The 26,271-nt window shown below is 35.8% G+C and overlaps 1 protein-coding gene across 1 annotated transcript in view; it reads right to left on the minus strand.

Annotated features, from left to right (window-relative positions):
* RHEB (Ras homolog, mTORC1 binding) overlaps nucleotides 1-25,942 on the minus strand; it is a 29,489-nt gene extending 3,547 nt beyond the window's left edge. The window contains exons 1-6 of the mRNA XM_069084753.1: nucleotides 25,909-25,942; nucleotides 24,789-24,902; nucleotides 15,092-15,159; nucleotides 8,726-8,808; nucleotides 412-468; nucleotides 253-300 (exon numbers count right to left, since the gene is read on the minus strand). Coding sequence (XP_068940854.1) covers nucleotides 253-300; nucleotides 412-468; nucleotides 8,726-8,808; nucleotides 15,092-15,159; nucleotides 24,789-24,902; nucleotides 25,909-25,942 — 404 coding nt within the window. The remainder of the gene's footprint in view (nucleotides 1-252; nucleotides 301-411; nucleotides 469-8,725; nucleotides 8,809-15,091; nucleotides 15,160-24,788; nucleotides 24,903-25,908) is intronic.
* Between the last annotated feature and the right edge of the window lie 329 nt (nucleotides 25,943-26,271).

Here is a 26,271-nt window from a genome sequence, read left to right on the forward strand (position 1 = left end):
CACTACAGTAGCAATCTCAATAGGGCTTATTTTCGGGGGAGGGCTTATTTTAGAGGAATCTTACACAGTAAGGGGAGGGCTTATTTTCGGGGAAACACGGTAGATCCTACTACTCTGTATAGTTCCCTGAATTTTAAAAATGTAACTTTTACAAAAATAACAGTACAATTCCTTGACCCAAGAACAGAAAGTACAAGCGTTCTAGAAATTAATATCTAACTTGCAATTCATAAAGCAATGTTAATTACATACCGTTCCATATGTAGGTCTTTCTTATTCCCAACCAACATAATAGGTATCCTATTCAGGGAAAAAAAAAAAGGGCAAAACTTATTGAAGTTGTAAATTTTATCTTGAAAATACATATACTTTGAAGATTTAAGTTGAGACAGGAAGAAATGTACTACTTACTGGACTTTCCCCACCATATCCAACAACTTGCCATGGATAACTTTAATCACTTCAAAACTACAAATCAAAAAAGATGAAAACATATATTCGTTTGGTTAGGGTTGTGGTATTTAAAAGACTGGCCATAAAGCAGTTTACATTTTAAACTCCAAATCCATCCAGAAAACCCCCCAATCACTTGGAAACCACTTAAATCAAGTTCTATAGCATTAACCTTAGAACAGGACCCCACCTACCCTCCTAGCATTTTGATAGTACATGTTAAATAAGGTAAGTAATCAAATAATTCTGATGGAAAACTTGGTAAAAGTAATTGATATAAGATTAGGAAAAAGTAAAACTGTGGCAGAACAAAAATTGCGTCCTGTTTTGCAAAGTTTTACTTCCCACTCTTCCTTAAAGATGATATGTGAAATAAGTTTTATATTTTCCCAAACAAAATGCAAATATGACTAAAAAGTCTGTTCAATGTTTTTTGAGTACACAATCTACGAATTCCTGTAATAAACAGGAGAAAGCTCTGATATAACATGGGAGAACAATTGATTTTATTTCACCACATTATTGTACGAGATCTCAGTTCAGTAGTAAAGATAACACAACACTAACCAACATTATTTGGTAATGTACAGGATTACAATTAATTATGCTGTAGCTTATAAGTTCCACATTGCCTCTCTCCTGAATTATATGGAGACATAAAATCCTCTTGTAAAACCCCAAAACTTTTCTTAATACTTTGGGGAGAGGAAGGATTTTACTCTAATATTTCAGGTCAATGGTTTGTCTTAGAACATCAAATAAAGGAAAATAGTTCCTAAGACAAAGAAAGACATTAAACACAACAAAATGAAAATGAAGAAGAAAATGATGCAAAAGATCATAGAGTAGTATCTCCTATAATACCACTCATTCACTTTCTGATGATTTCCTAGAAGGCAAAGCCATCTTTCCTCCCCCTTTTTCTTTGAGGAATTCCACTCACAGCATACAAGGACACCCTAGGAACTATATCATAATAAGTTTCACAACAAAATGCCATTCTTCAGGAAGCTACGATTAGTTGTAATGAGATTAGGTAGTTTTACTAGCTTGGTAAAGTCGTTAAACTTATTCAGAAGTGCAGACTTCCTGTTGTGGAAAGCAACAAGAGATAAATGAAATAGCACTGAGCTCAATCAAACATTTAATCAACATTAACCTACTGGAAAGGACTTTGTGATTTTTGAATCAAGAATATATTAACACAGCAACTTCATTTTGCTTTTGATATAGTTAAAGAAGGGCATATGTCTTTATGGAAAGGGTTTTTTTGTTGTTGTTTTGAAAACAGAGGCACCTACAGATCACTGGGAAAGAAATTAAGTGAGATTGGAAAATCTAAACCACAAATAAGTATGGCTTTCAAGGAATCATGTAAAGATTGAAGTTGGCTCAAATTCTGCTTCTGACACTAGCTATGTGTGTTACCCATGAGGTAAGATACTTCTTAAAGCCTTAGTTTCTTTATCTGTAAAATGGGGCCAATATAGCACAACAACAACAATAGCAGACACATATCATCTAGAGTCATAGCCAGTAGTCAGGTTGTCAGCAGTCCAGTGGCTCTCTGTGATCATCAGCAAAGCATTTAACACGCCAGCTGCAGTTTCCTTATCTGTAAAATGAAGGGGTTGGTTCTTCTGAGGCACCTAGGTGGTATAGCAGGTAAGAAAGTTCTCAATTTCAAAACTACCTCAGACACTTAATAGTTATGTGACCCTTCTTCAGTCTCAGTTTCCTTACCTGTAAAATGGGGATAATAACACCTGCCTTCCAAAGTTGTAAGTATCAAATGAGGTAACATATAGACAATGCTTTGCCAACTTTAAAGCACTATGTAAACACTATCTATTGTTATTATGCCTTTTTCCAAATATAAGTGATTATAAACTCTATAAGAACAGATATAATATCTGAAACTTTTTAAGTTCTCTTACTCATTTTCCCCTCTTTTATCTTCCTCAAGAGAAAAGTTGCTCATTAAATAGCTGATTGATAAACTGGAATGCACATAACATCTGGAAACAAGGCAGACAGTCCCACTTTTTAGTTTTTTCCAGAACTTCCATTTTTGGGAAGGGTTCAAACCATCTCATTGCCCAGACTTAGCCACCATGCCTCCACATTCAGGTTAATTCCTTTCTCCATACCTTTCCCACTCTTTTCAGTGTTATCTCCCCCCATTAGAAACAAGGGCAGGTTCTTTTTGTTTTTGCTTATATGTGTATGCCCAGAACTTATATATTGCCTGATATATAGTAAATGATTAATAATACGACTTAGATTCTTCACTGTCTCTTACTGTTCTCCCCCTATGCCCACTGAAGCAGTTGCTAAGCCCTGCTGATTTCGCCTTCACAACACCTCTCAAATATGCCCCCTTCTCCTCTGAAACTATTCCTAATCTAGTGTAGGCCCTTGAGTCTCTTCACACCTTGATCACTGCAATAGTCTGCCTGCCTCAAGTCTCTCCTCACTCCAATCAATATATGATATAGTCCAAGTGATTTTCCAAAAGCCCAGATTCAACTTTGTTACTTCCCTCCTCAAACTCCAGTGCCTCCCTATGGCCTCAAGGATCAAATACAAAATCTAGTTTGGGTTCAAAGTCCTTCATAACCTCCCCCTCTCCTACCTTTCCAGTCCTCTCACCCCTTACTCTCTGACATAGAATAAGGGAATAAAAACGTATCTACAAAAAGAGGAAGTTGAAGCATCAGAAAACAAATTTTTCCTAGTCTGAAAATTTGTCTATGGCCAGCTTAGGATGAAGTGGTCCTTGACATTTTGTTGGTATGGTCACCTTTCATTAACTCAAAAAAATATCTGAGTGACTCTAATGTTTGAGATTAGGTGGAAAATTAAAAAAAAAAAGTGAGACAAACTGAACTCATGGAGCTTACAGCAGGGAGGATATGACAGGTATATAAAGCTTATATAATCTAAGATAGAATATGAAAGATAAAAAAAAAGGAAGTTATAGTAATTCAAAAGAAGAAAGATTAGAAGTTGGAAGAGGAACAATCAGAAAAGGCACCTGAACTGGAACTTGAAAAGAAGGTGAAAATCAGATAAGCAGATATGAGGGGAAGTAGGAAGAGTATTCCAGGCAGAAGGCACAGAGGTGGGAAAGCACTAGACTCGTTGGACAATGATGCTCAGTCCTATTGAGCTGGGTTGCATAAAGGTAGATTTGCAGGATGGAAAACAGAAGGTCTAAAGTATTAGGTTAAGGAGTTTAAGCTTTACTTAAGTTGGTAATAGGAATCCTTGGAAAAATTTTTGGCACCATGATGCCTTTTAAAGGAGACTGAAGGACATATTAGTAACAATTTCCCATGGATTAGGAAGAGAGAACAGTAGTTAAAAAAAAAAGTAGTAATACTTGGCAAGATTGTTGTACCAAAGTTCCAAATGGAATGACAACATTTTAATGTGGACTTGCCATCTCAGATGCTGGGTTAACACTGATGGAAATAGCAACTTCTGCGGTTTGTTTGTTTTAAATCAAAAGTAATTTTAAGATTATTCTTTTCAATTCCATTCTCAACAGCTAGAAGAAGAGAAGCTCTTTGGACCCTGACACATAGGCTAACTCATTGGAAACCCTTATCATGTTCAAATTCAGCTGTTACCTAACAAAGAGTGATAGGCTTTGAGGCTGATCTAGGGAGGAGAAAGTCTGCCAAGGAGAGTTCCTTTGGCCCAAGCTGCCAGGCCCTTAAGATGTTATGAAGGTCAAAGCTCTACTCCTTATAACAAAAATGTTACCCCATGCCAGGTAAACAAGGCTACACTCTCCAATATGCTAGGAAAGTATTTGCAGTTTTTGTTATCCACACTAATGTTTCCCTCCACTACTACTGCTAATTGGATACTTCTATGGACCACTTAATTTCATTCCATTCTTTATCTCCACATGATTACATCCTAACTGCAACTTACCTTACATGCCCTATACTTTTTGATGGGCCAAAAAGTATTCTTTTTTGAGTGCTGCAAAGTTTTTAAAACAATCTATTCCATAAGGTGTATAAAGAGAACATATAAGACTTTTTGCAACATTAAGTACAAAAACTGAAAATTTAAGTTTAAATTCCAAATGCTGGGGGGGCAGAGCCAAGATGGAGGTACAGAAGCAGGAAAACTACATGAGCTCCCCCCATAACCACCTCAAATACCTATTAAATATGACTCTAAACAAACTTTAGAGCTACAGAACCCACAAAGTGACAAAAAGAAACAAATCTCCCGCTGAAGGCAGCCTGGCAGGCCTATAGGAAGGGTCCATTACAGCCTGCTGGGAGCAGAGCCCAGACCTCCCATGAGGCAACAGTTTTGGCCTCAGGGTGGCCCAACCAGCAGGGGCTGGAGCAGACTTTGGGAGAGTGGATCACCAGCAGATTTGGCGGTTTCCAGAATTATCAACCCATAAATGCCAAAGAAAAAGTAAAAGGTCAGTGTGGAACTCTGTTGGAACTGGGGGGGACAGAGGAGCGGAGCAGGTCTGGCCCCTGGCCCCTGCCCCCCCGGGGCAAGAAGTGATGGAGGCACAGCAGCCCTGCAGCCAACCCCACGTGGCAGCTTCAGAGCTCCTGGCCTGCAGATTGTAGGGGAACCAAGCTACCTTCAGAGGGTAATTGCTCGTGCTCTAAACTGCTTGGACCTGGATTGCTGTCTTGGGTAGAGGTCCTGGGGTGTGTGACCAGGTGCCAGAACTTGTGGGGGCTGCAGAGAGGGCACCCAACTAATAGCTCCAGCAGCTGCAAAAACCCCAGCGATTTGGGACAAAGCTCTCCTCTCTGGAAGCAGAGTTCTACTGTGGCAAAAAGCTCAAAAGTCAGGTAATTGAGTGGCAACATGAGCAAGCAAAGTAAGCAAAGCAACCGCAGCAGTCAAACCTTAGATTCCTTTTTTGGGGACAAAAAGGATGAAAGCATGGAAGAGGAGGAAGAAAATTAAGTCAGAACTCCTCCACCAAAAGCTTCCAAGAAAAACATGAGCTGGTTACAGGCCACAGAGGAGCTTCAGGAAGGATTTTGAAAATCAAGTAAGAGAAGTGAAGGAAAAATTGGGAAGAGAAATGAGAATGATGCAAGAAAATAATGAAAAACAAGTTAACAACCTGACTGAAGAAAATAACACCTTAAAAAATAGACTAACTCAAATGGCAAAAGAGGCTCAAAAAGCCAATGAGGAGAAGAATGCCTTAAAAAGCCCAATTTGCCAGATGGAAAAAGAATCTCAAAAGCTCACTGAAGAGAATCATTCCTTCAGAATTAGATTGGAGCAAATGGAAGCTAATGACTTTATGAGAAATCAAGATACTATAAAACAGATCCAAACAAATGAAAAATAGAAGGCAATGTGAAATATCTCATTGGAAAAACCACTAACCTGGAAAATAGATCCAGGAGAGAGAATTTAAAAATTATTGGACTACCTGAAAGCCATGATCAAAAAAAGAACTTAGAAATCATCCTTCAAGAAATTCTCAAGGAAAATTGATCTGATATTTTAGAACCAGAGAACAAAATAGAAATTGAAAGAATTCACTGATCACCTCTTGAAAAAGATCCCAAAAAGAAAACTCCTAGGAATATTATAGCCAGGTTCTAGGGGTTCCCAGATCAAGGAGAAAATATCATAAGTAGCCAGGAAGAAACAATTTGAATATTGTGGAAACACAATAAGGATAACACAAAATCTAGCAGCTTCTACATTAAGAGATAGAAGGGCTTGGAATATGATATTGACCAGAGGTCAAAGCAGCTGGGATAAAAACCAAGAATCACCTACCCAGCAAAACTGTGTATAATGTTTCGGGAAAATATGATCATTCAATGAAATAGAGGACTTTCAAGCATTCCTGATGAAAAAACCAGAGTTGAATAGAAAATTTAACAATCAAATACAAGAAGCAAGAGAAGCATGAGAAGGTAAAAGGGAAAAAAAAAAAGAAGGGAAAAGAAATCAAAAGGAACTTATCAAAGTTGAACTATTTACATGCCTACATGGAAAAACGATAATTGTAATTTATCACACTTTTCTCAGTATGAGGGCAGTTGAAGGGAATATAAATGTGTGTGTGTGTATATAATATATATATACACACACACACATACACATACATACATATATACATATGTGTGTACATACATATATATGTCTATATAGGAGGGTATATGTGCATATGACTACATATGTGAGTGTGTGTATATATGTGTACAGGTATACATGGAGGGTACAAGACCAATTAAAAGGGATGATATTTAAAAAATAAAATTAAGAGGTGAGAGAGGAATATAATGAGAGGAAATAGGGAGAGACAGAATAGCGTAAATCACCTCATATAAAAGCGGCAAGGGAAAACTGTTACAATGGAGAAGAACAGGAAGGCAAAAGCGAATGGGTCAACCTTACTCTCATTGAATTTGGCTTAAGGAGGGAATAACATACACACTAAATTGGGTATCTTACCCTACAGGAAATTAGGGAGGAAGGGGAGAAGAGGGGGGATAAGATAGAAGGGAGGGCAGATTGGCTGGGAGGGTACATACACTTTTGAAAAGGGACAGGATCAAAGTGGAAAATAGAACAAGTGGGGGGCGGGATAGGATGGAGGGAAATATAATCAGTCTTTCACAATAAATCCACTATGGAAATGTTTTGCATAGCTATACATGTACAACCTATATTGAATTGCTTATCTTCCCAGCAAGGGTGGGTGACGAGGGAAGAAGGGAAAGAATCTGGAATTCAAAGTTTTAAAATCAAATGTTTAAAAAAATTAAAATTTTTTTTAACATGCACTGGGAAATAAGATATATAGGCACTGGGGTATGGAGATCCATCCTGCCCTACTGGAAAGTTGGAGGGGGAATGAGGGAGGATATAAGAGAGCAGATTGGGGGAGGGGGTATTCAGTGGGATTGCTGTTTTGGGGTGGTGGGTAGGGGAAAGACGGGGAGAAAATTTGTAACTCAAAATCTTGTGGAAATGAATGTTGTAAACTAAAAATAAACAAAATTTAAAATATAAAAAAATAAAAAGACCTGAGTCTTAGCGAACAACTTCCTAAATGAGTCAGCAATGGCACTGTCACAAGCACATATGGATAGACAGCAAACATGGAAAGAATAAAGGCTCAGGCACTAAGAGACAACTCAACAATGGGTTACATGGCAGCAAAGAAATACTTGGAGATAAACCCTGACCATTCCATTATTGAAACTCTATGACAAAAGGCAGAGGCTGACAAGAATGATAAATCTGTGAAAGATCTGGTCATCTTACTGTATGAAACCACACTGTTGTCTTCTGGTTTCAGTTTGGGAGATCCCCAGACACATGCCAATCGAATAATCTACAGGATGATCAAACCTGGTCTTGGAACTGATTAAGATGATTCAACTACTGAAGAAACCAATGAAGCTATGACTGAGGAAATGCCACCTCTTGAAGGAGATGATGACACATCTTCTCACATGCGTGCATGGAAGAAGTGGACTAAAGCATTCCAAAACATGGAACTATAGCATGTTTCCTAGACTAGTCTGAATAAGTTATTTTGTATAAGGTGTTGAGAAAATACTTGATGTCTTCATTCCCTCTGATGTATATTTTCAGATATGTTCTCTTTATTTTTGTTAAATCACTTAAAAAAATTATGTATGGCATGAATATGCTGTTTAAGGGGAAATTTAGGATTCTCTTCCCTTCTAAGTGATACCTTAGACATTCAAGCAATAACTAGTAATCATGTAGTTTACTTTGGTTTTATTTTAGGGAGAAATATCCTTAATATATGTCCAAACATTGTAATCGAATACAGTATGTAAGCAAAAAGCTGAATAATGGAATTGAATTACTACTTGGTCTCTAAAATACACTGTTTTGAAGTACCTTAAAAAAAAATTCCAAATGCTGAAACTAGCAAAGCAGAATAGAACCTGTCTAATCAATATTCAATTTTTTATTCTATTCCATGAGACTAGAAAGGCAAATTATGTGAAGAATCAACAGAAAAATCCTTTTCATTAATTCTGATTCAAATAGAATATATGGATAACAAATATTTACCTTTTCTGCTTAATGGCCCACTTGACTCAAGAAAAAAAAAGTGCTCCATTTGATCATTCTAATGGTTCCTTAGTACTGTACCACATAAGTTTTTTTGGGGGGATACTTTAAAATGAATTCTTTCTAAAAGACTAATAGCAGGTATGTTTGATAATTAGAGCTGAACACAACAGCAATGAGTACTTATTACCTTTTGATTGATGTAACTGAGTACACAAGAATATAACCATTAATGTCTATGGAGTACGTCTGAGGAAAGATGGAGTACTCATCCTGTGGGGGGAAAAAAACCCACAATTATATTCAAGGAAATCATGTAACATAAAAAGCAATCACCATCAACATTTCTCCAAAGGATATTAACTGTTACATAGAAATAAGTACATAAATGGATGCACTTAGTTCATTATACTCTAAAGCAAGACTACTAAATGATACTATTACATTTCTACTCACCAAATGCATCTAGAGTAGCCTGAGGCAGGAATGTGCATGGAGAGTGAGGAAGGACATATTTTAAAAGCAAGTACCCTTAAACCGGGTAGACAATTAATAATAACTGACATTTATACAGCACCTTTAGGTTTGCAAAGTGCTTTGCATAACGATCATCTAAAATTTCACAGTAATTCTGCAACATATTCAGCAGAGGTAATGCTTTCATTTCATATGTGAGGAAACTAAGAGTTGCCCAATGACCACAGCACACTAACCCAGGTTATTCCTACTCCAAAAACCAGTATTCGAACCACCACTATATCCTATCTTACAAAATTGGTTTTTGCTAACTAGTTAAGATGAGTTAACTGCTGACTTCTCCCCAAATTTCTAAGAGGAAAGAAGTAATAAAAAACAAGTTCCATGAGGAAAGAACTGACAATGGTATAATAGAAAGAAAATCAGACTGAGGGTTCAGAAAATGACCATTTCTAGCCTCAGTTCTGTCATTAACTAGCTGTATGATCTCAAGCTAGTCACAACATTTGTCTTGGGGCCCCAATGTCCTGAATGACCACTGCAGCACTTGCTCACTATTTCAAAAAGACCCCAGCCATACTTTAATTCACTTCCTACTCCTGAGCCTTTTGCTCAAACAGCCTAACTAGCAACCTTGTAGCCATACTCCCCCAAGTTTCAGAACCACGATCAAATCAACTCTATTATTCTTGGATGGGGTACATACGCTATGGCCCCACTCACCATCCCTTCAGACTCTACTTCCCCTTGTGTCTGTGCTCTGCCCCTCCCATTAGAATGGAGGCTCCTTGAGGCCAGAGATTGTCTTTGCTGTCATATTTGTATTCTCAGTGCATAATATAGTGCTCGGTACAGTGTTCATATGTAGTCATTATACTGACTACATATAATATTATATACACATCTACTAAATCTAAGTATTTCACCACTGGTAAACAGAAAAAAAATTATTAAGATGCTGAGGGTAGATAAACCTATTGTTCTCCTTATGACACCTTACTTTATCATCACTACATATGATAATCACTACCATTTCTGGTGTTTTTGTGACTTATTTTTTAGAATTCAATATGCAAATAACTTTATTATTTCTTAAAGCCATTTCCATATAAATTTAGCTCTCACTTTTGTAAGAGAAACACGCTGAAATTTGCATGATATAATTTTTTAGGAATACTAGTCTATATTATCAACATAATACCTACATTATAGACACTTAAAAATAATTGTTTTAAGGGTACCATTTCAAGAGTTCAGTATAGAATTATTAAATACCAGCTAGGTGCTAGGAATTCAAATACAAAAATGAACTAGTTACTGCCAAGAAGCCTGCATTTTACAACATATACACAGATAAGTAAATACAAGGTAATTTGAGGACAGATAGCACATTAACATACTAAGGGGATAATGAACTCCCAGAGGTAAAACCAGAATGGTGGTAAGATAAAGATTCTGAAATGGAGAGACAATATAATTCCAGGTATGGGAAACTGCTCATGTAAATGAATGGAAGCAGGAGTTTGTGCAGAGGTCAGGAAATAGTTATTAGTCCAATTTAGCTGGAATGGGAGTTAAAAGATAAGAATAGAAAGAAAATGAGAAATAAGGCCAGAAAAATTAGGTGGAGAGCCTTAAGAGCCAGGCTATGGGACATGAAAGATATACCCAGAAATGATGTTTTCCAGAGAGAGACAGATATCTATGAGGACGAAAAAGGAAAGAATATGAAAATATGTATCTAGAATGAAGGAAAGCTTCAATGAATAAACATTTTGCAAGTGCCACTAATTCCTGGTAATGGGAACACAAATATAAAAAATGTCCTTGCCCTACAGGAAAAGAAATAAGGATTTGAGAATTTATGCAGCACAGATGGACAAGCATTTCCTTTCGGTCATGAGAATAAGGAACTATCTGGATCTCTGAGGCAGAAGGCAGAGTCACATCTCGGAGTTCTTGAAGGGGAAGTTTGGCAGACACACACTTAAAATGACGAATGGGGTCTTCAAGAGCTGATCAGCAGTAGCAGTCGGGACATAAGCACCCTCAGCTATCATTCTTGCTTCCAACTAGCTCATTCAGCCCAGGGCTTAAAGAGCCAAAGCAAAAGGGCAGCAGACAAAAAGCACTGAAAGGAGAGCTAAGCCGTGGCAGAGAAGAGAGAAATTAGAGGGCCATCAGGTCCTTACATAGACATCTCAGCACAGGTGACTAAGGCTGAAGCTACTAGCTACACCCAATGAATTCCAATAAAAGCTCTGTTCTTCTATCTTCCATTCTCTCTGCCTGTTTAAAAACAGACACTAAAATATCTTTGGCTTGCTTTTTGTACCCGACCCTTTCCCATAGCTTGATTTTTGCTTCAAAAATAAAGAGGCCAAAGGCTACCTAGAGATAAACAAAAATTTTAATTTGAACAGAGAGCCAAACCTTTGCCTGAATGTTAAGAGCTGTCCTAACTGGGAGATCAGAGTTGAGACTGTACTCCCATTTTTTTTTCCTGATAAAAGTCCACAAAACAGGAATGACTGCGACCCAGAAGATACTCTTCGTTTTGTTGCCCCCAAGCTAAAAAGCAAACTTTTAGAGTAACTCTCCAGAAATAATGAGAGGAAAAGAGGAAAGGCCTGGGCAAGACAGAGCTCTGATACTATCCAGCCGGAAGGAGAGAGATGAAAGAAGCTGATACTAGTTGGCCAACTCTATCCTCCACAGCAAAACCCATAAGTCAGTGTTACCAAAAAAGGCGTTCCCTGTCTTCTTGTATGGTTAATGAATAAATTGCAGTAGAAAACAGAAGAAACAAAACAAAAAAACCAGTAACAATGAATCACACTATGAATGAAAGATTTAAATTTTCAAAATGTGACATGAAAAGCTTAAATGCTTTCTTCCAAAGAAAAAGATGCACCTTCAGCAGTGTGCTCTAAATTTTGTGCATCTTCATTCCCTCACAGAGGCACTAGTGGCTCATGCTCTATGAACCAAAACTCTCACCAGAAATACGAGAAATGAGGTAGCCTACTCAGCTTGTACCAATAAAATTGTTTTTCTCACTACAATAACATGATGAGTTGGGTACTATGTGTTGAGAAGGTCAGAGTAGATATGAGTAAGTGACAAAGGACACAAATACTAAAGTCTTTTCCATTAAGGATTCCAATAGTAAGAGACAACAAATCCCATGAGGGAGCAGGGGCCAAAGAAGGGAGTTTTGTTTGGGGAAGGGGAAAAGGAAGAAGAAGAATCACAGGACGGTGAGTGAAACCTGTTTTGCTCTTTAGAGAAGCAATGGTACTACTGTTTGGTAATTGTTTCTAGAGCAAGAAGGGAAAAGAAGCAGAGGGAGAGAGTGAGCCACATACACCTGGGGCAAGGCAGATGTGGGAAGCACAGTGAGAAGCTGCTTCAGGGAATAGGCAAATGACTATTTATGTAATGAGGCTGCATGTATTTAGTACTAGCTGGTGCACACAGTGGACATTTAATGAGTAAAAGTAAAACCTAAAGAGTTAAGTATTAATCACAATTGTAGAATCGATTGCAAAATGTTAACCCAAGTATAAAGCAAAAGTATAGACAAATTTCTTTTATGACCCTCCAATATAATATTTTTGAATAGCATTCTTGGTAAATTGTAAATTTAAATTGTAAAATAGTAAAAGGCTTTGAGTATCACTTTAGGTTTCTCAAGTCTTATAAAGATCATGTAATATATTGAAGATCAGTTCCTCATGAAAGCTACTCATTGGAGATTTTTAAAATTACCACCAACTGGTAGGAAAACTAGTTGTAATACCTGAGACTTTCTGGAAGGACAAAGGGTTGGAAAAACGGAGAAGGGAGATGCTAATCAGAAGTAAAGACATATGTGTCTTTTTTTTTTTGCCTTTTGAAGGGCAACTGGGGTTAAGTAACTTGCCCAAGGAAACATGGCTAGTTTTTTTGTGTGGGTGTTAAGTGTCTCAGGCCGGAACCAAACTCGGGTCCTCTTGATTCTGGGGCTTGTGCTTTACTCACTGCACCATCCAGCCACCTCAAGACATATGTGTCTTATATACTATGGGTGGTGTTGCTAAGGCCTAACTTCTAGGGCAAAGAACACTAAAACATTATTTTTTTTTTAAATACAGTTCAATTTAACACAAAATTAAAAACAGTTTCCTCAATGGTTCAGCAGAAAAAGCACAAACTGAACTTGGAGTCACAGGCCCCAAGTTCAAATTCTGACTCTACCAGTTATTACCTGTGGGTTTTTGGAGAAGTCACAACTTCCATGGGCTCCAGTTTCCTCATTTATAAAATGAGGGTTGGGATCTAAATGGTACTGATTCTATGCCCTGGCCTGGTCATAGATCCAAGAAACTAAAGTCAAATGGACAGAGAGGAAGGGAGCCTTTAAATTTATACTCTGCATACATGCATGCGTGCGCGCTCACGCACGCACACAAACACACACAGATAGACCTTTTACTTCCATCCTTTTAACAATCTTAGTCATATTAATTAGGGCAGGTTTAAATCTATTTTCCTCTTCCCAAAAAATAAAAACCATTATCAACAACCCTTGAACAGAATGAAGATACCAAGTCTGCTTAAAATGATTTTAAAGGACAGATGATACTTGGGAGTTTTTTCCTGCTTTTTTATTTTACCTGCTCCAAAGCATAAATTTTAACTCAAATTTGACTTCACAGAATTATCATACAATTTAAGTCACTATTCCTATATTATACTTTCAATGGAAGCAGTAAAAAAGTAGAACTTTTTCCACTATTGCACAAGTATTTTTAGTGAATCATTATCAAGTAGAATGCTTTGACATTCAGAGAGCCAAAATCTCATAGTAAATATCAACTCTTCTAAAGCTTTGAATATTCAGTTAACTGAACAATTGCATGCATGTAACTATGAAGAAACCACATAAACTGTATGATTACTATAATTAGGATCCATTAATATAGATCACCCTCTACCTGAATTTAAATAAGATTAGCTGATTTATACAGGTATTGAGACTATCACAAGATTTAAAATGTAGTTACCCTGTGGACAAGTTAGATTCTGAAAGGAACAAACATTCCATATTTTGAAAAAAACTTAAATTTCTTTAAAATGAAATATAAAAATGCATACTGTATAATTAATGTGTTCAACGTGTGAGAAATGACTTGTAGTGAAGTTTCCCCATTCTGAACATCCTATTACATTCTATTTCTTCTTTATACTTTGTAACTAAATTCAGTATCCCTATACATATGAGGTCATTGTGTACTTCAAAGTAATGTATTAATACCATTGGTTGGATTAACTATTGAGACTAAATTAGAGGCCTTTTTAGTTTGGGGAAAGGAATAGTAGTGTGAGAGGTAGCAAAGGGTTAAGTTTCTATAGAACTGCAAGAATTACTGAAACAAGACTACTGATAAAAAGTACCAGGCAGTAAGTAGCCTTGGGAAAAAGTTAGGTTCCCAGAGAACTCCTAGATAATACTAAAAGCAAGATGATGTAAAACACCAATTAGAAAGCAGATAGCAGCCTTGGCACACTCAGGCCCAGATAAGGACACATCTAGGTTGAACTGGTGGGGGTTCAGTATTCTGGGGTTGTTACTGCATTTACTTAGTGAACCTCATGTATTATGTATGTTATCTAACAAAATTAGAGCCTCATTAGTAATAATTATGGTAATAAATTTGAGATTGCTTTGCATTGGTCTTAAGTTAGCATTAGTAAGAAGATTGTGAGCTTGCCTTACCAACCAATGGTAAGGTGGTAGGAGGGGGTTGGAGGTGCGGCTAGGATTATGATAAAAGATATCTGTGAGCTTCTGCAACTTGCATTCTGTGGCTGGTGCCTATCTTTGGCGACACAGAAGGGTCCTTTCTCAAGAAAGCTAATAAAGAGTCTTTCCTTTTTGCAAACTAATGTCAAGACTCTTGGTTCAAATTTGGGTAGGTGGTCTCTGTCCCACAAAAATGTAAACAACTTCAAAATTCTTGAGTATTAAACAATCAAAGCCAGTGACAAAAATGGACAAATTGTGTAGATCTTTAAGCCACTAGAGATTACTTACTTGCCCAGCCGTGTCTACCAGCTGAAGATGATATTCTTGTCCATTTACTGTGATCAATTTTGTAAATGCTACAAAAAAATAAAAGGAATTAAATGTTAATCTACAGTTAAAAAAAAAACTCCAACCAGAACACTTTATTAAAATAACTAAAAATGCTCAACACAAAAGAAAACCATCCTTCTTCCCAGTTTTCATCATTTAGCTCTATTCACCATGAAGACATTTTTATACATCAAGTTATCAATGAACTCATAAAAACTTTGAATCTTTTTTTTTAATGGTTTGCAAATAATGGGCCAATGCATAACCCCCCAAAATTATTAAAGAGTTATTTATGGGCATTCTTTTTTATATAAGAGAAAAAATTTGATTTTAATTCAGAAGGCTAAAAACTCCTCATTAATATCAAATCTGGTCTCCAAGCACAACGTTCTATGTTAATTGAAGCACTAAGAACATTCAGTACAAAAAAAGGATTAAAGATTTTCACTGTATGATAAAACTGCAAAAGGAATTAAAATTCTGAGTTATAGCCATCATTTCCACTCAACTTAATGGCACTAATAAGCATTCGGTCACAGTTCTTTATCAAGGAAAAAAAAATCAGAATATTTATTATCTGTACATTTTTTAAAATAAAAAAAATTCTACGGAAATACCAACCAATAGCATCTCTACTTCTTTGTCTGCATTTATTAAATGTTTAAAGTTCTACTATCATGTTGAGAATGTACTGTGGGGAAAGTGCTGGATTTGGAGTTAGATTTTAATCCTTGTTCTACTATAATTAATCTATGATCCTATAGCTTCACTTTGATTTTCAAAAAGTTGATGTAAAATCAGTTCAAAGAGGGGTCAAAATTTTAGAAAACAGAGCCTCCAGACAAAACTGGCAATAATTATTTTGGAACTATGCTGAAACAATCACCACTGCAAAGTAAGGTTAGTAAGTTGAAAAAGAATATATGAGCTGTTTAACAGTTGCTTCATTCTGTTAACAAATGACAACTCTCTTCCAATCCCCTACCTCCTACAACAAAACTAAAAGATTCAACACCTAGAAAGAAGAAAATAAGGGTGAGGGGGGAAAAACTAAGACATTAGAGGAAGAGGGGTTATTTCCTCTACTCCGTACACTTTTCACTTGTTATTCATTAGGAAAGAGCAGTGCTTGGATCACAGTAGGTGCTTAATAAATGTTTATTGCTATACTCAAAATTTCATTATGCCTAAGTAATTTGCATGTTGCGTGGAATTCTTTCTAATGCTAAAGCAGCTTTCACAGTGAAAAGGTAATATAGAGAAAAAGTTGGACAGGAAACCAGTATCACCAAGTAATGAAATGAACATGAATACAAATGTCAATCAGATTTCAACATTAATTTGTATGGCTGGAACAACTGATTTTTTAAAATGATGGGTAAAGAATGCTAATAATATAAAGGTATGGTATTATCAAATGATTAAGAAAAATGGAGATTACTACAACTGATACTTCTAGTCAATATTCAATATAGGCACTCAATAAATGTTACTGAGGATGACTAATCAGAGGTTATTTTCATAACCTTTATTCTTCAGAACCAAATTATTACTACTGTGCCTTTTACTTCAAATATGGCAATATGCAATTAAAACCTTTACTCAGTGTTTACCACGAGTGAGCACTGTGCTAGGTACAGGGAACAAGCCAAAATGAACACAGTCTCTGCTCTCAAGGTTTTCTTTTTTTTGGTAGGGAGAAGAGGGACAGAAGAGACAACACATACAGACAAATGAATACAAGGTAATATGAAGGAAAAGACACTGATAGGATTCAGGGGGAAGGGAAAGAAAGGCTTCCAGAGGGCAGTAGGTATCTTGATATCTAAGCTAAATCTTGAAGAAAAGCTAGACAGTCTAAGAGACTAAAGTGTAAAAGGACATGAAATGAAGGAAACGAAAATAGCCTTAGTCCTTACCTAAGCCGTGTACCTGCTCAAGGATTCCTCACATGGAGGGAAAGTATGTGTGACGGTTTGAAGCCTGGAGATAGAATGCCAATTTGGCTGAATAGAGAGTTCATTAAGGGGAGGAAAATGAAATAAATCTGAAAAGAAGCCAGATTATTGAAAGTTTTAAATGCCAGGCTGGAGTTTCTATTTTATTCCAGAAGCAATAAGGTGGTACTATAACATAAAGACTTTTGAACTGCTATTCCCAAGTCAATTATGTGTTAAGTTGTTCTTTAAGGCAAGGTCTGTTTTATTTGCCACTTGCATTCTAATGTAGTTTTTTTTTTTTTACAATATACACAGTTTTTAAAACCATGAGGGCCTAGTCAACATATTGCAAAATTCAGTTAATCAGAACCTAACAGGGGTCCTCAGTTTAATAGCATACACCTATATATCCGCATGTAAAACTTTAAAACTGATCTTCATAATGAGGACTCTAAAGTAATGCAAAATTATCCCCAAGAGAAAAATTCAATTAAACTAAAAGGGCATTTTTCACCAATATTTTGTTAAGTATTCCAACCAGACTGAAACTTTAATAAAACATTCAATTAACCAGAACCTTATTTTAAGCTAGTTAAAGAGCTTACAGATAAAAAATAATGAAGCAAAATAAATTGCTCCATGGTTATATATTGAGTCATTTTATGGCAGAACTAAAATTAGGGTTAAAAAAATTGTAGCTTAATTGGGGTTTGCACCTCAGACAAAAAGCATGATATAGAACAGAGAGGAAAAAAAACCCACCAAATATTTATGAGATCTTGACCATATGCCTAGTATTGTGCTATGAGATTATGTAATTTAGGTTCACAGACTGTGACCCAGTGCAACTCACTTAATCTCTGTCTGCCTCAGTTTTCTCATGTGTGAAAAGGGAACAAAACTAGCATACTTTCCTACCCAGGGTGGTTATGAAAATACAATGAGGCAATGTTTGCAAAGTGCTTACAAACTGCCATTCTAGCTGTTACCTTTATTATGATGAAATATCATAAAGGGCAAACCAGTTAACTGATACAGTGGTAAAGACAGTGCTATGATTTCTAAGGAACAAGAGACTTCAGTGTTAGGTAAGCTCCAACAAACAAGAGCCTTGAGCTAGGCTATAATGTCTTGACTTTAAAGTGACAACTAACCAAAGCGAGCAAGCTAGCAGTGTCCCAATAGAATGCATTCTACAAAATACCCCAAGCTTTCAACACTTCAAGGAAATGTGGAAACCATTAACAATTCCAGTAGCAAGATGATATATATACACACAGTGTGAGAAAGTTTCAATGATAGTCACAGTTCACTAATGTTATAAGGCTAATTTATAATCCACAGCCAACACTGAAAAGGAACTCAACAGGAAAAGGTGAAGACAATACCAATCTAGGTTCTTTACATTTTTCTGCACAGTTGGATCATTGTCATTCTCAATGAGACTTTTCTCCACAGAGCACTTTGCAGTATTTCAATGCAGGTTAAGGGATGAGCATGGATACTTCAGGTTATACAAGTAGTTGTAGGTCCCTGACCCCTCAGTTCTCTCCCAGGTCATCTCTCTTACACTAGTCACTCTCCCCTCTTTTCCCCATCTCATTCTCTTGGTGAACCAGTTCTATGCTACACTATCCTTTTCTCTTGAGTCTTTGGCCCATTTATCACATCACCAATTGCACCCTACCAAACCTCAGTCTTTTATCACTCTCACCATCTGCTGCCTTTTTGATCCTACACATATACTGCTGAATGCAGATGAAGAAAACCATGTAACTGTTCTGATACAATCCACTACAAATTTATGTTACACAACCTCAACTGGTTGTAACCCTTACTCTACTCCTAGGTGACCCTACCATATAGTTCCTTAATCCCACAATGTTTCTTCCAAACATTTACAACCCTCCTCATACCTCTCACTGTCCCCCCCCACCCCGACCCTATAATCTCAGCTGAGAACCACTGTTTTTACAGAAAAAAAAATCACTCTCTCTCATCTCCCCTCTTCTTCTATCTCTTACACTCATTTGCCTTCTGCCACTATCTCCAATGTCACATAATGAGGTGACTTTACTCTTTACCCAAGCCCTCTATCTACTCAAGCAATCTTATTCCATTCTGTCTCCTCCAATGTTTATTTGTTGTTTGTATGCTGTCTTCCCCATTAGATTGTGAGTTCTTGAAGACAGGGGTTGTCTTTTGCTTCTTTTAGTACCCCCAGCACTCAGCATAATGCCTGGCACATAGCAGGGATTTAATAAGTTTATTAATTCTATTCCTGAAATAGGAAAGGAGTGAGAAATGTTTACTTAATCAAAAGAAGAGGAAAAAATACCAAATATGCCTGAATTTTTTGTTTAAACATCATTTATTTAAAAAAAGAACAAAGTGATCTTTTAAAGCAAAATTCATAAGTCAGGTCAAATATTTAAATGTCTGTTACATTATTTCAGTTATGAAAATACACATTATGCAACCTAAAATATAAAATATCAATAAGCTCTTGATATTTTTGCAAATAAACAGTTTAGAATTTCTCCTTCATAAAGCAGGAAGATGGAATTTCCCATGTCATGAGGACAGACCTAATACTTCTTGTTTCAATAAGATGTAAAGCAAAATTTAATAACTTACAAATAACTTCTTGCTAACATCAAAGCAAGTATCCAGTCTTGAGTCCTGAGTTCAAATCTACTCAAAATAGCTATTAAACTTAGATGCCTTGCTGACCTACACCAACAAACTGTCTCTTAAGAAAATGAAGAGCCAAACTATGAACATCATAGATTAAACCTGCCTAATCTTTTGTGAGTTAAGTTCATTCAATTTCGCTTCCTTTCTTCCTATAAGCATTCACTTCAGTTGAAATCTGGCTTTCCCTTGGTTACTAATGTATTCTTAAACCCTCTCTGACAACTGCAGTTCCTCTCACCCTCAACTAGTAGTGGTGCTGTATCCTGGACCCTGACATCATGTAGAAGATATCAAGACCTAAGACTGCCTTCTCTGACCTCACTGTCTTTTATTTTCCATATCTCCCACTTCCTTCATTCCTATCAAACCCACTTTTGACCCTCCTCATGACCTTCAAAGTTCCAAACTCCTACCTATTCTCCCACTCCATCATTCCCTTTCTGATTTCCTATGCCTTCTTACCCAGCCAGAGACCCCAAGGCCAATCACTGCAATGATGTTTAATTAGCACTCCAAGAGTTTATCATTTTCTTCTTTATCAACTGTTTTATTCACCAACCCCAAAAAACCCTATCGTTTATTTGCTCTATTCAAATTTTCATGTACCATTAAAGTAAAACTGTGTTGATGGCATTCATTTCTAATTCATGTGTAAACCTCAGCTGGGTCTTCATGGCTGCTAGGCAATCTCTTTATTCATTTCACTGGCATCCTACTGGCATTCTTCACATTCCTCTTCTGTTTTCCTCAAATCCCGAATCATATTCCCCATTCCTCCTTGAACTCAGAAGGTAAACAGTCTGGATTCTTCTTGTACTTAACTGAGAACAAGGTCACCAAGTGAGAAGTTCAAGTTCCCTCCTTGCACTCTTCAAAATTTCTTTTTACCCATCCTTGCCTCTTCTCCTGGCTCAGAGGAAGCATGTGTTTTCTCTGTCTCCTGCAGAATATCATCTAACCTTTTTATTTAAATATTAAATAAATGTATTTATATAAATATTTTTATCACCCTCACCAACTTCTATCTTCAAAAACATGCTCAAGATTTTTTCCCCCAAAACTATACATCTTGTAAAAGATATACAAAATGACTCTCAGACCTAGGGTTTCCAAGCCGGAAAGGGCTATTTTAGTTCAACCCTTTATGGAAGCATACTCTAAAACTTCCTTTTTAGTTCAACTGAAAATTAAGAAATAAATATTTCTTTAATCTAAAGTTCTTTCCAGACTTTTCACTTTAGGAAAATGTGTAAAAGGTCACTAATAATGGCTATGGTTCCCAGGATTGGGAATTAAGGATGGTAACCCAATTTAATTCTTCTTTGGTTAGGTCACAGCCTTCCCTATTCCTAAGTTTATAGGGCTAAATAAGATTGATCTCAGGGAAGCAAGGCCTTTCAATCTTTGATGGGAGTGTAGTCAAGAAAGAAATAAGTAGTTTTAAAGTAACTATTGTTCTACAGAGTAAAATATTAACCCTAGACTAAATTTTAATATATTATGATCTTTTTATTGTTCAAGATTCTTATGTTACTCAAATTGTCTTGAGGTAGAGAAACGTCTGAAGCATGGAAGAACTATATCAGTTTAGACATTCCCCTCTCTAAGGAACATATACTTGTCAAATTAAAAAATATTGTGAACTGATCCAACTGTTCTGGAGAGTAATCAAACGGTGCAAACCTTTGATCCAGGAATAGCACTACTAGATCTGTACCCCAAATAGATCATAAAAAAGGGGAAAAGACCTATAAGTGCAAAGTGAAGTGAACAGAACCAGGAAAACATTGTATATAGTAATAGCAACACTGTGGATAATTAACTACGAATAATATAGCTCTTCTCAGAAACACAATGACCCAACACAATTCCAAAGCACTCATAATGGAAAACACTATGCATATCCAGAGAAAAAACTGGAGTCTTTAACGCAGATTGAAGCATTCTATTTTCTCTTTTTTTGTCCTTTTGGTCCGTTTCTTCTTTTACAACGTGTTATGTTTTAAATGATTGCACATGTATAACCTATACCAGACTGCTAAGGGAGAAGGGAAAAATATGTAACTCAAAATTAAAAAAAAACAAACAACCAACAAATGATAAAAATTGCCTTTACAAATAATTGGAAAAAATAACTATTTAAAAAGAAATTAAATATCTTGAGGTATGGACTAAATTAACATTGTGTCCTACTCCATCTTTCCACTCCACCAAAGCATAGCGTTTGTGGAACAAAAAATTATGTTGACTTGTATACCTCAATACAAAAGGCCAAAGTCAGGTTCACTTTAAGAGTCAGAATTCCTGAGGTTCAAGTCTCAGTTTTTAAATTTACTGTTTGAATATCATTGTCTCTTGAATGATGATATCCTTGGATTGTTCTTGGGGAAACTGCATTAATGGCCAAAAGCTTCTCACTGAAAGGCCCATCTTTTAAACTCCAAATTTATTGATATGTAACATACCTGAGACACAGAATACTTCAGTCTCCTAAGAAGTGATGTTGAGCATTATCCAAAGGGTAATTAAATGGTACATGTAGGCATAAGAAGCCCACAATAACAGGCAACAAAGAATTTTCAAGAAGTAGTGTAAATTTGTCATTAGAGAAATATATGATGAAAAATAGGCTGAGAGTTCAAAAGATAACTAAATGGATAGCACTATGCTTCAGTGTTATCCACAATATCAACAGAAAGATAACTGCTTCTTCATCTGTAAAATGATTTTTGATCTAGACATGTGATTATATCAGAATAGAGAACTCCCTGACTAAAAATTCTCTCTACTAATGCAGTTAAGCAACTCATCTACAAATTAACAGTCTAACAAAATAACCAAGGGATTAAGTGACTTGTCCCTGGTCACACACAAGTATGGTGACAGAAACAATTTTAAAAGCCAGTCTCCTCTAACCACTATGAATTATGAGGATCACATGATCCTCATACATAAAAAGTGAGAATCTTTGAGTAATATTTCTGTTGGAAGTTGGAACAGAAGCCTCAGTAAGTAGGACTAACTAGGAAGGGAATTAATAAATAAATGAAATGCACAAATTTTATACAAGAAATAGGATTTTCTGGGCATAATGATTTTTGGGAAAAATAATTTTCCCAAAATGACTAGCAATTTGGGGGATACAATTCAGTTATATTTTTAGAAGACAGATTTCCTTTGAGGAAAACGTTGGCTTAATCCTCCTATTCCTAGAAAAGAGTTATGGATTTAGAGATCCTTAATGTACTTATCACAAAATTTTTCAATCTACACAATAAAAAAGGTGGCTACTGGAGGCTTATTAGAACAAATAATCTAATTTTTAGATCTTATTAGAACTGTATTACATAACAGAGCATTTTCAGTTGACAGTACATCTTGCTATGTCCATGAAAGTTCAAAAAGTAAAATATGGCTCCTTTTTATTTTCAAAAGCAATAATGCTAGAAAATAATTTTTAACCAGAGATTCTGTGGATACCCCTTCCCCAACTGACTCATTTGGTACTAAAAAGAATTAGGTAGGAAAAGAACAGCTTAAAAAAAATTCTATCTACCTAAGAGATGCGGAACTGCTTTCACTGTAATACCTCAATAATCACCCCTGCCACAATTTTCCCTAAGTTTGTAGGGAAGAAACAGTATAGTGGTCACTACAATTAAAACACGCCTCCTGTGCCAAGGATGCTGGCAGCAGAAAAACTTGTCCACTAGGCCAGAAATAATAAAATTCATCTGGAGGAAAAAAAGGGGATATCAAGGGAAATAACGAAAAACAAATTTGAAAGGCATGGAGCCTAGCATTACAAAACGTCCAACTACTGAACAAAGTAGTTGTCAACAAAACTATCTAGTACTAGTTAAAAAAAAATAACAAACAAACCCAGAAAAGTTAATTAGCTAAACAAATTAGGCACATAAGATCCAGGAGCAATCTATCCTAGTAGCATAGGGTATGACAAACCCAAGGACTCCAGCTAGAGAGGTAAGGCTCATTATTCGATTAAAAACAAGTGAAAAAAATCTGAAGCAGTTTGGCAGAAATTAGGTTTAGATTAACATCCATACCATAAACACACACACACACAGCAAAAAGATTCATGACAGATTTATGATTTAGATAAAGATCATTACCAAAAACAAATCAAAGGAAGATTTTTGATAACATGAAACTGAAAAGCTTTTGCACACACAAAAAAAAATACATATAGGATAAAAAGGTGATCACTAGAAAAAAAATCTTTGTATGAAAGTTTTTGGGTAAGGACTTGTTATACAAGATATATAGATGTCTAGCAAAAACACCTAAGACCAAAAGCCATAAGTGGTCAAAGGATATAAAATGCATAGTTCTCAAAAGAATAACTGTAAATTATTAATAACCTCATGAAGTTCCAAATGGCTAATAATATAAGAAACATAAATCAAAACAATCCTGAGGTTTCACTTCAAGTAATAAGTGCTTCAGCAATGGACCTGTGAAAGAGTATAACCATTTTGGAAGGCAATTTGTAATTATGCAAATAAAGTAGCTAAAATGTTTATACTATTTGACCCAGAGATTCCATTACTAGGCATAATTCCAAGGAAGTCACTGACAAAAAAAGAATAGCTCCATATATACCAAAATATTTATAGTAGCAAAAAACTGAAAACAAAGTAGATATCCATCAACTGGAGGAATTAATAGTTAAACAAACTGTGATACATGAATGTAATGGAATACTATTATGTTCTAAGAAAGAAAAGATAAACAAGGCCAGTACAGAGAAATTGAGGTGCTAAAGGAAAGAGATAAATTATGGAAGCCCATTTGGTCTTTTCTGTCCAAGTCTAGGCCTACTCTCACTCCCTTATATCTAATTAATGCTACCATTTAGTATTACAAATCACATTCGATCTTAACAACCCTATAAGATAGGTATCATTTCCATTTCACAGAGGAGGTGACAATGGTTATCAGAATTGTGTACCCAAAAAAGGCTTCTCATTTTATAAATACTTACAAATACTACTTACTGTTTTCTATGGTTGGATCGTAAGAGTCAACAAATTGGCCTTCAACAAACTGAATTGTCAATGAGGATTTCCCTATAAAAGAAAATAGTTTATTATGTAAAAAAATGCTGTGAGCTATATTTTCTTATTTTTCAGTTGTCTATTACCTTATTAATAAAAGATGAAGACAGGCTAATCAGAAGATTCAATGAACATTTACTGAATAATTCCACGCAAACAAATAATAACACAAATAATTATACTAAGTTCTTACCTTTTGGTCCTAAGGTAACAAAAAAATCTTTTAAAAATATATCAGTTACACAACTTAGATGAAGTTGAAGACACATTGAGACTCTGAGAGACATTTCAAGCACCTTATATGAAATATAAAGCAGCTTTTTAGGTCTAAATAACAATCTAAGGAATATATATGTATATATATAATCTTGCACATCACTATCTATTCATTTTGATCATAGAGCATGAACCATCACTCTTATGAACATAAACCAAGCTTTTAGTTCAATAAGGCCTAGCTTTTAAGATGGCTGTTAAGGGAAAAATGATAGGATTCCTTACGTTTTGAAATAAAACCAAATACATTTTGTAAAAGTCTTAACAATTCACTAGTATCTTGTAACTGTGATTTAAATTCTTGCAAATTAAGTCCTACTCCATATTTTCAATGGAGATTTTAGCTATAACTCGTGCTATTTCCTTCATGAGTCAGCTTATATGGGCAATACTTGAGAGCCAAATTTAACTGAACACATTTGGTTCCTGTAACAATTCCAACATTAAGTGTTGAAGATGAACAGAATTAGAACTTTGTTCATGTTTTCAAAATACATTTATAAAATTGAAATTTCCTCTTGTGGTTACAATTTGAGTTCTCTTGTTAAAAGGTTATTATTTTAGAATTTAATAGATGGAAGAAAATAGTTCATTTTTATATAACAGTGATGGAAATGTTTTGGGCAAATTACATTAATTTGGAAGTTAAAATATAGTGAAACTCCATCATAAAGTGCCTCAATATCTTACAGAATTAAGCATCACTCAATCAACAAGCATTTATTAAGTGACTTCTTACTATCTGCTCAGGGGGAGGGGGGAACAAAAGGGAAACAATTCCTACCCTCAAGGAGTTTATATTCTGCATGAGGAGACATATTTATATTGTGAGTGTGTGTGTGTGTGATATGTATATTAAAAAAAAACTCACAAAATAGATACAAGATATCCTTTTGGCAAACAAGAAAATGCCTTAAGCAGAAGATAGTACTTGAGCTAATATCTTTGAGAAAACCAGAGATTCCAACAGGACAAATTGAGGAGGAAGAGTACTGTAGACACACAGAACAGCCAAGTGCCAAAAAACAGCCTGGAGATAGAATACTGAATATGAACAAGCGTGAGAAGGCTGGCATGGCAGAGTGCCTGTAGAGGAGTAAACGATCTAATTGTGAAGAACTTTAAATGTCAAAGATAGAAGTTTATA

Source organism: Petaurus breviceps, unplaced genomic scaffold, assembly GCF_028583685.1.
Source record: "Petaurus breviceps papuanus isolate PSGF00001 unplaced genomic scaffold, PetGlider_PUasm1.0 115, whole genome shotgun sequence".
In the NCBI taxonomy this organism is placed as follows: domain Eukaryota; kingdom Metazoa; phylum Chordata; class Mammalia; order Diprotodontia; family Petauridae; genus Petaurus; species Petaurus breviceps.